This window comes from Hydra vulgaris, chromosome 01 (genome assembly GCF_038396675.1).
Source record: "Hydra vulgaris chromosome 01, alternate assembly HydraT2T_AEP".
NCBI lineage: Eukaryota > Metazoa > Cnidaria > Hydrozoa > Anthoathecata > Hydridae > Hydra > Hydra vulgaris.
The window spans coordinates 23,022,501-23,038,343 of NC_088920.1; the positions used below are offsets into that span (position 1 = coordinate 23,022,501).

Consider the following 15,843-nt stretch of genomic DNA (forward strand, 5'->3'; position numbering starts at 1 on the left):
TATACATATATATATGTATGTATATATATATATATATATCGCCGTGGATAGCCTACCGAAAGTCGGTAGGCTAATATAAATTGTTATCCTACCGAAAGTCCGTTTTATTGGCTAAGAATGTCACGTGTCAAAATTAACTAAAAAAGGCGCTTTCGGTAGAATAAGAAATTTTGAAATCCTCCCGACTGTCGGTAGCCGAGAAATATTTTCTTATCCTACCGAAAGTCCGTTTCATTGGCTAAGAATGACACGTGTCAAATAGAATTTACAAAGTAAAAAACGCGTTTTAGGTAGTATAAATAATATCCATCTACGTAAGAGTAAATTCTACCTAGTACATTTTTTAACAACAGATTTACAAGATTAATTAATAAATTTTTATAAAATTAGATCTTTTGAACATAGTGAAAAAGTGCGAAGGGAATTTTCATTTGAAAATCAATACGTAATGCAAGATTAATGATAAAGGACTTATCAAATAAAATATGTGGAATGCATACAATATAACTTAACTTATAATAAGGAATATACGAAATGTCTCATTGATCTTCGAATTTTTATTTAACTTGAGGCTTATAAAAATTAGGGTAGTATATATGAAAATGATCACCTTATTTTTTAAACAACTGGTTTTATGATCGGTGTATGCTGGTGAAACTAAAAAATACAGTCGATGCATGTATACTCTTCTGCCTATATTTAAATCACTTATTTAATTTTAGACTGATCATTTTAGCAATTCGATGCTGGCTTTTAATTTACTTTGCACAATTTTGCACGCTTTAAATCAATAGTTTCATACAGTGCCGTGGCTAGAAGGTTGAAGCTCCAAATAAAACAAAAAATATACAAAAACAAACAAACCGGTTGTAAGTTCGGATCCAAATTCAAAAAACTTTCCATAAATAGGTATTACCAAAAAAGTAATCACGGATAGCCAAGCCACGGCCCTGGCTTCATATATAAATATAATATAATTTTACTAATACTTTAAATAACTTACAAATATTGCCTTGGTTATTGGTTCATAAATTACAAAAGTTTGAAACTTATGTAACTTATTTAACGAAATGCACCACGAGAAGGTTAACCATAGGACTTTGCATTTCATATCTTTTGATTAAGGAAAAAAACATTCACGTAAAGAATTATTTGAAAATTAAATATATAAAGATTAAAAAAAGAATCTAATTTTTGTTAAAACTGATTTTACTTTTTTATTCACTAATAGCTAAGGTTGATTCCTATTTAATTCTGAATGACTTTTTGGTTCCTATACATAAACAAACAAAAAAATATAAGACAGTGTATAAAACTTTTATAAATACTTCTACAGTTGATATTATACTCGTATATAATTTATACCAAATACACACACACACACACACACCCACATATTTATATATACACAATAGACTACCGGTTATTTGAACCTACAAGGGGAACAAGAATTTACTTTGAATAACCGAAACTTCGAATAACTGAGTGTATGAGTGTATGTTAAAAACTGAGTGAATGTTAAAAAACGCTCATGAGGAATGAAACTCGTTTCGAATAACCGGGAACTTCGAATAAGTGCCGGTTCGAATAACCGGGAGTTTACTGTATATATATAAATATATACAGCGGTGGCCAAAAATTAAAGACCACTCATTTTTTAGTTGGTTTCTTAATCTTTATATTAAAATTAAGAAGATTCTAATTGACATAATAAATTTTTTTTTAAAATATCTTGTTAATTAAAACATACGGATTAAAGTGGTATAATTTTTTAAATCTAATTCTAATTAAATAGCGTTTAACTTATTAAAAACTGATGAGTACTTATAAATCTTCTTTCAATAAATTGGACAAAATTTAGCGACCACTTTCAAATCTTTAATTTGCACTTATTAAAAATAATAACCAATTATTTTTTTTAACTGTCTTAATTGCTTATTACGTTGGCTATAAAATAAAATGTCGAAACCTGAGTTTCGATATCAAATAAACATTTACTTTTTGAATTGCAATAAGGATATAAAAATATTGCAAAAATGCGTGCAAATATCGAAGAAAAAGACAGATACGCGGCTCTTGTATTAAAAGAAGAAGGCTATAGCATCAGACAAATAGCAGAAAAGCTCGGAAGGTCTCACTCTTGCATTATTAACATAATTCAACGATACAAAGAGACCCGGTCAATTAATGATCGTCATAGGACTGGACGCAATAAAATTTCAAATGACCGTGATGTTCGCTCGTTAGTGAGATTAATGAAAGAAAACAGACAAGCATCATCTACAGACTTGTCTACGAAATGGACACTGTCAAATGGTCTGAAAGCAAGCCCTAGAACTGTGCGAAGGGTCCTCCACAATTTAAATTATTTATGGTGTGCTGCTGCAAAAAAACCACGCTTAAATTAAAAACAAAAAATTGCCAGGAAAGGGTGGTGCAAACTACATAAAAATTGGTCAACAGATCAGTGGAGCCGTGTGGTCTTTAGTGATGAAATGAACGTTGAGGTAGACAACAGAAAAGGTCGCGTAATATTGCGTAGACTTCCAAGCGAACGGTTCGATGAATCATACATTTTGAAACGAATAAAACAAGGCAATGGTTCAATAGGCATTTGGGCCTGTATGAGTGCCTGTGGAGTTCGCGTTTTTCATTTATTCGATGGTAAACTCAACAAAGAAAGGTACATCGAAATTTTGGAAAACTCGCTTATTCCTAGCATTGATTTATGGCAGTTGCAAGATGGATTTATTTTCCAGCAAGATAATGTCATAAAGCCGTGTCATAAAGCGCATGTTGTTAGCGATTGGTTCAATTCTAATAAAATTCAAGTGCTTCCATGGCCTGCCAATAGTCCAGACTTGAATCCAATAGAGAATTTATGGTCGTGGCTTGATCACAAGCTTGGTAAAGAACAACTTTACAATTTGGAAGATTTGAAATCTTCTATCTCTCATCATTTGAAAAATGTGCCTGATGAAGTAATCAAAACTTTAATGAATTCAATGCCAGAACAAGTACAAGAGTGCTTGAAAACAAATGGAGGAACAACACGTTTCTAAATTATTTTTTTATTGCTTTTTGAAATATTTTTGAAACTGGTCTTAAAATTTTGTCCAATTTTTTTTCCTGTTTATATTTTTTACTAGTCAGTTTTTTAATTTTTTAACATTATTTTGTAAAAAAATTATAAATTCTTTTATAATAAATATATAATACAATAAAAATTCTTTCTAAAAATGTTTTTCTTTTTTTGATAACTTTTTCCAAAATAAAATTATACTAAGGTTAAAAATAAATTTTGAAAAAAAAATGAGTGGTCTTTAATTTTTGGCCACCGCTGTATATATATATATATATATATATATATATATATATATATATATATATATATATATATATATATATATATATATATATATATATATATATATATATATATATATATTTCAAAACCTGTATATTTTGATTAAGGAAAACAAAATTACTTTCAAAAGTTAAAAAATTGGCATAAAAATAAATAACAAAAATTAGTCTATGATTAAGTTAGGATTTTAACTTTAATAAGAATTGATTTTACTTTTTTATTCACAAATAACTAAGGTTGATTCCTATTCATTTCTGCATGACTGTTTGGTTCAAAAAATACATAAACAAATCACAAAATACAAAACTGTTTATAAAACTTTTATAAATACTTCTATAGTTTATATTATACTCATACATAATCTATACTACATATATAATCTACACACACAGATATATATATATATATATATATATATATATATATATATATATATATATATATATATATATATATATATATATATATATATATATATATATATATATATATATATATATATATATATATATATATATATATTATTAATTATATAAATATAACTAATAAAAATTAGTCTATGAATAAAAAAAGATTATAATTTTTGTTAAAACTGATTATACATTTTAATTTACTAATAACTAAGGTTGATTCCTATTTATTTCTGAATGACTGTTTGGTTCAAAAAGTAAAAAAAAAAATACGACTGAGTAAAAATAGATACTGTTTATAAAATGCTTATAAAACAAAATAGAGACTGTTCATAAAAAGTTTATAAATACTTCTACAGTTTATACTTGTATATAATTTATTTAAGAATCTATATAATACTTTCATCTACATAATGTTAACTAAATAATACACTAAGATATGTTAACTAAAAAATACACTAACATAGCTATAGTTAATACTTAAACCATTACCTTACATAACAAGGCTGACAATACCAAAATCTTGTTTTTAAAAGGGTGTCATCCTTTTGACCAACACACTTTCTGTGTGACCACAACAGGCATGAATCACATGCAATTGCGCTGCCAGTTTTATTGCCCTCACTTGTGCTTTTCTGACATACAGCACAAGGCCAGATGTCTTGTTTTTTTTTAGTATTGATTACTTTGTTAATGGCTTTCCATGCATCCAAGGTAAAATATAATTGAATTGATGAGAGCAATTCTAATGCATTTTCATCTAGAACTGACCATGAAACACAATTTGGTCTTCTTTCTATAGCATTTCTAGCAATAAGGGTGCCAGAAAGAGCTTTCTGTACATCCTCAGCTTTTAAAAACCAACCAAGCATAACTGTAAGAGAAAAAATGATTTTAATTAAAAACAAACTTCTAATAGCACCTACTAAGGAAAATTAAACTAAAAATGTATATTAATTATGTAAACAATTTTTTTTAAATAATAACTTAATAGCTAGTTCAAAAAAAACATTTACAACCAATGGATTATGTTTATATTTGTAATGATATTAATAAATAAAAAGATTAAGGTATTGTATGTATGAAGGTATGAAGGTATTTATAAAATGTAAAAACAATAATTTTAACTAACTAGCATGTCTTTTAGCAAGTTCAAGTTTCACAAAAGGAACTGGAACATTAGAAGAGTGTTGTTGAAGTTTTTTAGGAAGACCTATAGTTGTGCGTGTTGCACCTTTCGGACGTCCACATCGAGCAACACATTGAGGCAACTGTATCTTTTTTAAGAAAGAATCTAAAATAAACATTTGAACCTTACAAGACTTACCATGGCTCATGCTTTGATTGCTTTTTTGAAATTGCAGATAAAAAATTTTAAACTTATATTTACTTTCAATACCTGCTTCATTCTCCACAGCAAAACATTCTTCTGGGTGTGGTTGTGTTTTACTAACAACAGATTGTTCTGATGCCCCATCTCTGATTAAACTATACTTTTTCTGAGGGTTTCCAATTAAGTCTTCTATTTTTCCACTGTAAAGTAATTCCTTAACAGTTAATGACGACGTTGCTGTATCCTCAGGTACTCCTGCAATGGAAAAATCTGGAGATAAGGAAATTATCATATATCCTAAAGAGTATCTACACAATACTATGTGTTTAAAGGTTTCTAAAGGTGTTTATAAAATTAAAAACAATTATTTTTGACATACTAGCATGCTTTTTATTAGAATCAAGTTTCACAAAAGAAATTGGGACATCAGAAAAGTGACAACGACGTTTTTTAGGAAAATCTATAGATGTAAGTGTTGCCTTTTTTGGATGTCCACATAGAGCAACACATTGAGGCAACTGTATCTTCTTTAAGCAAGAATCTAAAACAAATTTGTAAATTGCTGTAGTTCAATTTTATTCTTATGACTTATCATGACTCATATTGCAATTATTTTATCATAAATTGCAGATGATGTTTTTTTTAAATATATTTACCTGTAATACCTGCTTCATTCTCCACAACAAAACATTCTTCTGGGTGTGGTTGTGTTTTATAAATAACATATTGTTCTGATGCCCCATCTCTGACTAAACTATCCTTTTTCTGAGGGTTTCCAATAAGGTCTTCTGTTTTTCCACTGTGAAGTAATTCCTTAACAGTTAACGACGATGTTGGTGTTTCCTCAGGTACTACTGCAATGGAAAAATCAGGAGATAATAAATTATCAGATGTGCTTAAGTCTATCTCTTCAAGCTCATTTACAACCATATTTTTTCCCTGTTCCCAACCCTTTTGCAATGCTTTAAGAACGCTCATTCTCTGTTCAAAAGCATGCCCAGTAGACTCTGATACTAGAGTTGCTATAGATGAAGTTGCCTGAAGAGCAAGCTTGAATTTTTCATTCTGAGAGAGTTTTTTTTTTTTTGGAGCTACATGAAACGCTAAACTAGATTCTTCAGTTATGGCAGGTGTATTAAAAACTCGCTGATGCTGGCGATAATAACTCCTGGTCCACCTTTCTCGACATAGCTCAGCATCAAAGAGATTTATTTCTAGCAACTGGCGAACAGCAAAGATATGGCGACATGGCAGACTCATGAACTTGCGAAACATACAATCACATGAGTTGAAAGTAACTTTAAGCAAACCTTCACTGCTATTAACTACATAATTTTTATTTTCAACTAGTAAGACATTGACTTTGCAACGCAAGGTAATTTGTTTTAGTACTTGATCAAATGCATAGGATGTAAGAATTTTCTTGTAATTTGCCTCAGCCGAATTAGAATCAAACACATCAACACAAATTTTCTGCATTTGAAAAATAGTTTTATGGTCTCTTTCATTTCGCATTGAGGTTAACAAAACATAAAACATATCAAGAAAGTTTTCAAAAGTACTATTAAGGTCAATAACCTCTTTTAGTTTTCCGTTGAAATTTTCTAAGCGATTATTAGTTGTGTTCATAAAATTTGAGCAAGCATAGTTTAATCCCAAAACCCACTCATTACGAATATTGTGCCAGTTATCGTTAAAATATTCCAAAACTGTGGTTGGTGCTGAAGAATTAAATACTTCATAAATTTCATTATATTGTTCTTCTGATTTTGCATAAGCTAATTTCTGAATTTGCTCAAGACAGGATGTACGTTGCCCACTTGTTATACCAAGCTTAATAGTAGTAATTTCACGATTAAAAGATCTATAGGTACAAAAATATCAAAATATAAATTTGAATGCAAAAGATGTAAAACCAGACTACTTACCATTTAAAGACAAGAATGATCAGAATCAAAATCAGAATTCAAACTTAAACTACAAGACATGTTGGAACTCATAATTTGATATGATTGATCATTTTGTCAAGTTGAGCAAATGCTTTAAAATGGCTTATATATACATATTATATATACAATATACATACATACGCATATATATATATATATATATATATATATATATATATATATATTTAAATATGCATATATATATATATATATAGATATATATATATATATATAGATCTATAGTTTGTTGGCTTTGGGAAGAGCGGAAGGAAAAAAGTGATTCTTACGCCAACACATACGTCACTTTTAATTACTTTTGACTTTCGTCCAACATTTTCGTGTTGGACGAAAGTCAAAACCATTAATTTAATTACAAATTAATTGTTATATAAAAAAACCACAAAAACGCAAATTTAATTGACCAGAATGTTTTTAAAAACATTCTGAATGTTTTTAAAACGTTTTGAATGTTTTTAACAATATAAACAATGTTTTTATTTTTATTTTTTTTAATAAAATGTTTTTATTTTTATTTTTTTTAATAAAATGTTTTTATTTTTATTTTTTTTACTGTAAATCATGCGCGGAGTGTTGCTACATCGACTATCTTATAGCCTGACTCGCAAGGGAGTGCTGCTACATCGACTGACATATAGCCTGACTTGCAAGGGAGTGCTGCTACATCGACTGACAAATAGCCTGACTCGCAAGAGAGTGCTGCTACATCGACTGAGGGTTTGGTTGGGGCAGGCAGTCTATCATTTATAAAAAAAAAAAATTCCGGTCTTGCATTTTAATTATTTATTTTTGTCAACAAAATATCTCAAAAACTCTCTCACAAAATCTAACGGTTCTATATATATATATATATATATATATATATATATATATATATATATATATATATATATATATATATATATATATATATATATATATATATATATATATTACTATCTTACTTTACCTAAGAGTGTGAAATAAGCAAAGTAACAGAGATGCATCTGGAAAAGCAGCACGTAATACACCTCTTTCTGTCATGTCTTTGTCTGTCATGATAGCATTAGTCTTAGACCACAAAACATTGTTTCTCTGAAATGCTTCCACAAACCAACTAAAAATAATAAAAAAGAAATTTATATTGTAATAAAAAACTTTTTCTATGCTAATCACATAACTTGAAATAGTGCAAAAAGAGGAAGTATCGTCATTAAACATCACTGGAGAATTCCAGAATCTTGCAGAGTGTATTCCCTGGTTGTAATAAGAAAATAGGATTGCAGCTTTAGATACCAGGATTGTATTTTCCAATGTAAGCTACACAAGATGTTCTAAGTCACTATAGTACAGTAAATATTATACAAAATTTGGAGCATTTTTTGAGAATATGTATTCCTACATTACTAATGCATGTATTGTTTGCCAACACAAATCAAACCTCAATGATTCTGCATCTTCATTTGTAAGTAAACCTACAGCGGCTACTTCACTTTCACCTATATAATAGCATTAATAAAAATAAAAAATTATCAATATTGCAAAATATACTGATAGTTTTTTAACTAAAACACAAATACATAAAGCAATATACTAACCAGCACTATCTTCACAAAGTATAATATAAACAACCATTCGAGTTTCTAATAGTTTATATGTTGCATCCATACATATAAACTCAGGATATGCATTATATGCACTATGCATATATAAATCTTGGAAAAAAATCCCTTTTAAAATCCCTTCTGGATCTGTTGAAACTTCAACATTTGCATCTAAAAATATATTTAAAAAATATATATTTAATAATATTTTTTATGTAAATAGTTTTTACTTCTTTTTGAGTACATGAAATATACTTTAAAAAAATTAGCATAATCTGCAAATTTATTTTTATGTTGACCCATTACTAATTAAGAATTTTGGGTAAGTTTTACACCCATTTTTCCACACTTGTGTGGTTTGGATGGTTCTCCATAGTGATATATAAATGCCACTATCAAAGAGTTGAAGCAATTTTTACAATGATTTAGATGACCTTCCTAACGTTAACATGAAGCAGGTTGTAATGGATTATATGTTAAGAATAGCAGGATAACCTAACCTGGTCCTGAATAGCTTATTTTATTTAAAGTTTTTCAAAAAACATTTTTCATTAGCAATTCACGAGATATTCAAGTATTAAACTCGTTCATTCAACATTCAAATGCAAATAATTCTTCTCTATTTCTAGCACGCAAAAATGAGACTACTTTTGATACAACTATAGTTCTATTGTAATAACAAAGCTTTTAATAGAAACTGCTTGAATAAAAAACGTTTTTGTAATGATAAATTTGTCAAATAAAAATTATTTTATTATATTAGCATTATTAGCAATATTAGCAATATTAGCATTCTGGGCAACATTTTTTCAAATATTTTTGGTCTATCAGCATATGACTATCTGCATTTTCTAGGCGTTTTAAATTTCAATATATTCATAGATTAATAGTAAACATAGCAATAACAGTGCAAAAGCATTTTAAAGACTACTTACTATATTTTTCTTTTAAATTTGTCACAAAGGCTGTGATATCATTTCGGCTATCATTTTTGTGAGATAAAACATTTTAAAGACTACTTACTATATTTTTCTTTTAAATTTGTCACAAAGGCTGTGACATCATTTGGCTATCATTTTTGTGAGATAAAACATTTTAAAGACTACTTACTATATTTTTCTTTTAAAGTTGTCACAAAGGCTGTGATATCATTTCGGCTATCATTTTTGTGAGATAAAACATTTTAAAGACTACTTACTATATTTTTCTTTTAAAGTTGTCACAAAGGCTGTGATATCATTTCGGCTATCATTTTTGTGAGATGAAGCAGCAATATTTGACATATCTCGAAGAGTTATAACTTTGCCTGTAGAATTAATTAATGCCTTTTGTAGCAACTTTTTGTTTGGCTTTAAATTCATCAACTCTTTAGCTTTATGAATAGCATAGTCTGGAAGCTTTCGTTGATTAGGCAGGTGTTTATAGAGAATCTGATGGATTTTAAAAAGAAGATTTGAAAAATAACAAAAATCAAAGTTGTTTATCTGTGAGAAATACAATCAAGTAATATGAAGAAGTATGATAAAATAAATAAACTTATAACTTACTTCAGAAACTTCATGATTGTGATTATTATCCATATCTTGCAAAACTAACGACTGTCCATCTTCAGATGCTTTAAAATGCAGGTAGAAAGGACAGTCTTTTTTAAAAGTTCTATAATAATTAGAACAATTTTAACCATTTAAACATTTTAACTAGAAAATCAAACAAGAATATATATTATTAGCAAACTAACTAATATAAAGTAAACTTCTAATAGTTGTGATAACATATGATAATAATAAGAATGTATATTTGCTGTTTGATTGAGTTGATATTTAGCAACTTGATATTTTGCACCTAAACTTTTTTGTTTTGTTTTTTGATTTTTTAAATTTGTTTCATAATCATTGCCTGCCCTAATCAAAACCATTTGATATACTCCCTGCCTGTTCTCCTTAAATCAATTGATGTGTGTACACTCCATACACCTTCCTCCTAAGTCAGTCTAGTAAGTGACTGGGGTTGATATTTGATTGGGGCTGGGTTTGATAAAACATGGCCGGGGCAAGGTTTATGACCAGGGTTGCATTTATATTGATTGATCCTATAAGCATACTTTTTAAAATTAAAATTCATGTTATATTTTATATAAATGTGTATATATCATCATCATCATTATTATCTCCTGAAGACTTAGGGTGGTTTTACTATTCATAAGGAAGGGGGGCTCCAAGAGGGCTAAAAAAATAAGATAAAAAATTATCTCACTTCTGATACAGCTCAGGGCTCTCAGTGGCTAGTGAACTTTAACTCAGATAAAATAACGATAATAAATAGCTTTTTTCAGCTATTCGTTATTGCAATAATCTAGATCTTCCTTTATTTACGAACAGTAATTAACTCTATGAGTCATTTACCTTCGCTTCTAGGATTATCTCATTTTTCTGATCTTTCCTAGAAACCATAAATCAAATCGATTGCAAAACTAGCATCTGTAAAGGTTGCATCTTTTTATTGTGCTTGTCACTTTCTTACTCCTGGATCTATTCTTTATCTCTATAAATCTCTAATCAGTCTTTGTATGGAATCCTGTTGTTATATTTACGGCAGATCTTAGAATAATACCCTTTCTCTTTTAGATAAGGCGCCAAAACACATTGCAAACATATTTGGACCTGCTCTTGCAGACAATCTCTAACCATTGTCAAATGTAATGTTGCTTCTCTTTCTCTTTTCTGTAAATAATATAGTTGCTGCTCCAAAGAGTTAATATGTTGTGTGCTATCTACTAAAATTAATTCTTGTGTTATTCGTCATTTAATTAAGTCTCATCATTTTACTCGGTTCCTAACACCCTATTCACATGATCGATGTTCGGTGGAACATTATTCCGGAAGAAATGTTACTTCAAAATGTTCCTTCCAGCATTCACATGTAAAATTAGCTTGATGATAAAATCACTTAAATTGTTATTAACTTATGTAAACAGAATTAAATCGTTATAATAGAATGATTTTCTCTTAAATAAAGTTATACTAAATTATTTTCTTTAGTGCCAAACAGTTTTCCATATAACTTTGTTTCAAATAATTAATATCAAGAGGTCAAATGAAATGCCCATAGCCTGGTGGATTTTTTGACAAACCCAAAGTTTGCAAGCTTTGGGTTGGTCAAAAAGACTTGGCTTAAAAATAAAAAAAAGGATTTGAAAGACTGGAAACATGAGTGATTGAAGAAAATTTTGCAGAAGTGAAATTTTAGGAATTAATTAATTATAAAACTTTGATGACTCAGATAGCTCCATAATAATATATATAGCAGACGACTCAAGGTTTTTTTTTTCAATTTTTCATGCACCACTTTTAATCAATTTTGACAATATAGTATAGTGGGATATCAGCAGGAGTGGCGAGAGGGGCGAAAGGCAGCAGATGTCCAAGGGGCGTCATAAAATAAGAAGATACATAAAATACAAAGTTCCTCAATGATTATAAATGAAAATTCTGAAAAATTGAAGCGCTAAGGCTCTCGACACCCCTGACCGTAGGCAATATAGCGCTGAATAATAATGAACTTTCTATGACTATTTAAAAATGGTCATGGAAATCAAGGAAAAGCCTTATTTTGTGTGCATACAAATTATTTATTTACTTATTAGTTTTAGAACATACTAATACTTTAGGCAAAGTTTTGTTAAAAGATTACAGATGCATGCAAAATATTTATCATCTGGGTCAAAAGAAATATATAAAAAATTAGTGAGAAAATAAATGTTTAATTTACAAAGTTATTTAAATTTACAAACTTATTTATTTAAACAATTTTTATTATATATAAACTAATAAACACGTGATAATACCTTACATACTACTGATAAAGGTTTAAACAGTAATACAATATTGTTAATTATACTATTATTTATATTTATTGGTTCCTTTCATTAAGATATTTAGCAATAATTATATTATTAAACCATATATATTAGATTAAGCCAGACAATCATCACAATGATGAAGCATAAGCTTCTTATTGCAAACTCTACTTTATTTTAATGATATCGTCATGATATTCCACTCTTCACCATAAATGTGGTGAAGAGTGGTTCAAGCATTAATAATTTTTGTACTAAAGTTAATATCAAATTCCATATGCTTGCAAATGACATAGCCAAGCTTTGAAATGTCCAAAAGCATTCTCAACCATTCTTCTAGTTTTTTGAAGATCATTAAGCTCCAAATGCTCAGGATAAGGTTTTAACAAATGACGCAATAAAGGAATAGCGAAATCCACCATCAAACATTGAGAAACAACTTCACTACAATATTTATCAAATAGATTTAAATCTACAATTGCTTTGAATAAAAGATTTCCTTTAATTATAATCATTATTTCTTCTTAGTGATCCAACACTTGTTTGTATAAACAAAACAGTATCTACAGTCTAAGATGGCAAAAAGAACAATCTTTATAATTATAATGAGAAATTGCTTGATCTTTAGTTGGCTCTTCTATACTTGAATATCCAAAAAAGACTGGTCACAAAACAAAAGTCTTCACATGAAGCTTGATAATGCAATGCAACACAACACATTTTACTACTGAAATAGGTTCTCTAATTGTTTAGGTAGGTTTGCTTAAATGTTGAAGTAATTCAATAGCCTGGAAATGAAATGTTTTAACATTTAGTTAAAAATGTTAATTTAAGTTGTTCCATTCTAGTAAAAATCTTATTAGACCATTGAGAAAATTTCAGTTTTACCGAAACATTTCTTTCAATTAGATCCACTTGTCCATTAAACTTTAAGGCAGCTAAATTTAAATACGGATGGATGATTGATTCATAATCAATTGATGATCTACTTCTTAATTGAATAATCATTAAATATTTTTGATGCTTTTCCAATAACTCTTTTTTTCCCTAATATCTTCCTGAACAATTAATAAAATTAGATAAACACATTCATAAACATAACATTTAATTTAAATCAAGGAAGGTTGGAGAATACATTGTGTCTACATTAAATACATTAGATCATGCATATTCTAGACAAGATATATGCCTAACCCTTAAACTCTAGAAATTATTTATTTTCATTTAAGAATGCTTTAGCTAAAGGCTTAGAGTTTGCATGACATAATTAATTATTTGTATGCACTACTTAGATACATACACAATTTATACTAATTGTAAAGTAATTCAGATTATTCATTATTTAAACCTTAAGATCAAATAATGTTTTAATATTAATTTACATTAAGTTAACTCAATGATAACAAAGTAAAAAGACAACTAGTCAATAACAAAACAATTGGAGCATGAGGTTTAAATAAATAATAATCTGCTTCTAGTCTAATCTGCTATAGTTAAAACATGATTAAGTCATGCTTTAACTATAATTAAAAAGAAGTTTCAGTTTGACACAATTTAGTTTGGTTAATTAGACCTACACTAGGTGTTGCTTAATCAATAGTTTACTTCAATTTGCATATTTGATCATTAAATATGCCACTATGTGAAAACTGATGTGAAAAATTTTATAGTTTGAGTTGCTTTTACAATAAAATTTAATGTAAAAGCAACTCAAACTGTGTTTACATTAATTTAATTTAAATTAATGTAAACACGACTCAAATTTTGTGTAGAACTCACATTAAATAGTCATTTTAAAGTCAAACATAAATCAACCAACACTGAAGTCACAACGTTGGAAATTTTTTCTGTTACATTTTATTATATACTAGCATATAGGAAGACACTTTTTCTGAAAAAAATTAAAATAAGCACACAAAAAAAAGCGCCATCTTTTTTAAACGAAAATTAAAAAATGTTCCGGAACATTAATTTGCTCTGGGTTAGCTATGCGGTTCAAAAGTTACTCAAATGTTTCAGGAATTTTTGTTCAAGTTGGGTTCACACAAAAGTACATTTGTTCATGTTCTTGTACTGCAGAATATTCTGTCAAATGTTCCATTGTGTGAATAATGTGTAAGTGTTCAAAAAAATCTTATTTATCTAATTTGTTTCTTTGAACATGATTTTATCTTTATCTAGATTCTTCCAGTAACTTGCAACTCTAATAGTGGTGGCTAGCAGCCTTGTTGGAAGTAAAGATGTTTCCAAAAAAAACTACGATAATTACATATATTCAACTTCTGATTGAATTGATTTTATAGCTACTGTTTTTATGTGAACTGAGCTTATTATAGCCCAGAAAATTAATTATGAATCCAATTTGATCAAAAAAGCTAAACTAAATCCTAAATTTATATACGCATATGCAAATAGTAAAAAAAAACAATCATCAAAAAATACATTCTCTCTTTACAAATGATGGCATAACCTTAGTTGATAGACAAGAAATTTGCAATCAATCCACTTCCATTTTTATAATGTATTTAACACTGTTCAAAATAATAAAAAACATCTCATTTTAAATCAAGAACAGAATCAATTTGCAAATCATTCAACACTGATTTTTTTGAGAGCTTAATTATTAAAATAAAACTTGATTTACAAATTGAATACAAACAAGCTGGTGCTGATGGGATCATATTTATTAAAAAACTGTTCAGATAGCTACTCAAAAATATTATCAATTACTTTTAAACATTCATGTGAAGTAGGCTGCATCCCAACAAAATGGAATGAAGCAAATCTGTCACCAGTTTTCAAAAAAGGCAGCAGAACAAACCCATCAAACTATAGACCCATTTCGCTCACATCTGTAGTGTGTAAAATTATAGAAAAAATGATAAAAAATGAAAAACTCCAGGACTTTCCAGGACACTAGTCAATTCCAGGACTTTCCAGGACTGTGGGAACCCTGATATATACTTATATATCTGTGGCTTAGTAAAAGAAGTAGAAGAAATACTTTTAGTAGAAGAGATTTTTTGATTTTCGCTTCTTTAATCAATCCACAGATATAAGTGTGTGTACACATATACATGTAAATGATATATATACATGATATATAAATATGCAAGTATATACTTTTATGCATACATAGGAATATATGTATATTCATGTCTGTGTGTACATTTATTTAAGTATCTAAATAGATGTATATAAACTCATATATTAATCATAGGTGTATACTACAACTATGCTGTTGTAGATGTTATTAAATAACATCTACAACAATATTTATGTATGAAGTTAAATAAAAACAATTATGCTAATTTTTTTCAGAGTACA

General features: G+C 28.3%; 1 protein-coding gene across 1 annotated transcript; it reads left to right on the forward strand.

Moving 5' to 3' along the window:
* Positions 1-2,036: 2,036 nt before the first annotated feature.
* Positions 2,037-2,408, forward strand: LOC136074253 (uncharacterized). The gene has a single exon (XM_065786558.1). The coding sequence runs from the start codon at positions 2,037-2,039 to the stop codon at positions 2,406-2,408; it is 372 nt and encodes a 123-aa protein (XP_065642630.1).
* Positions 2,409-15,843: the final 13,435 nt, after the last annotated feature.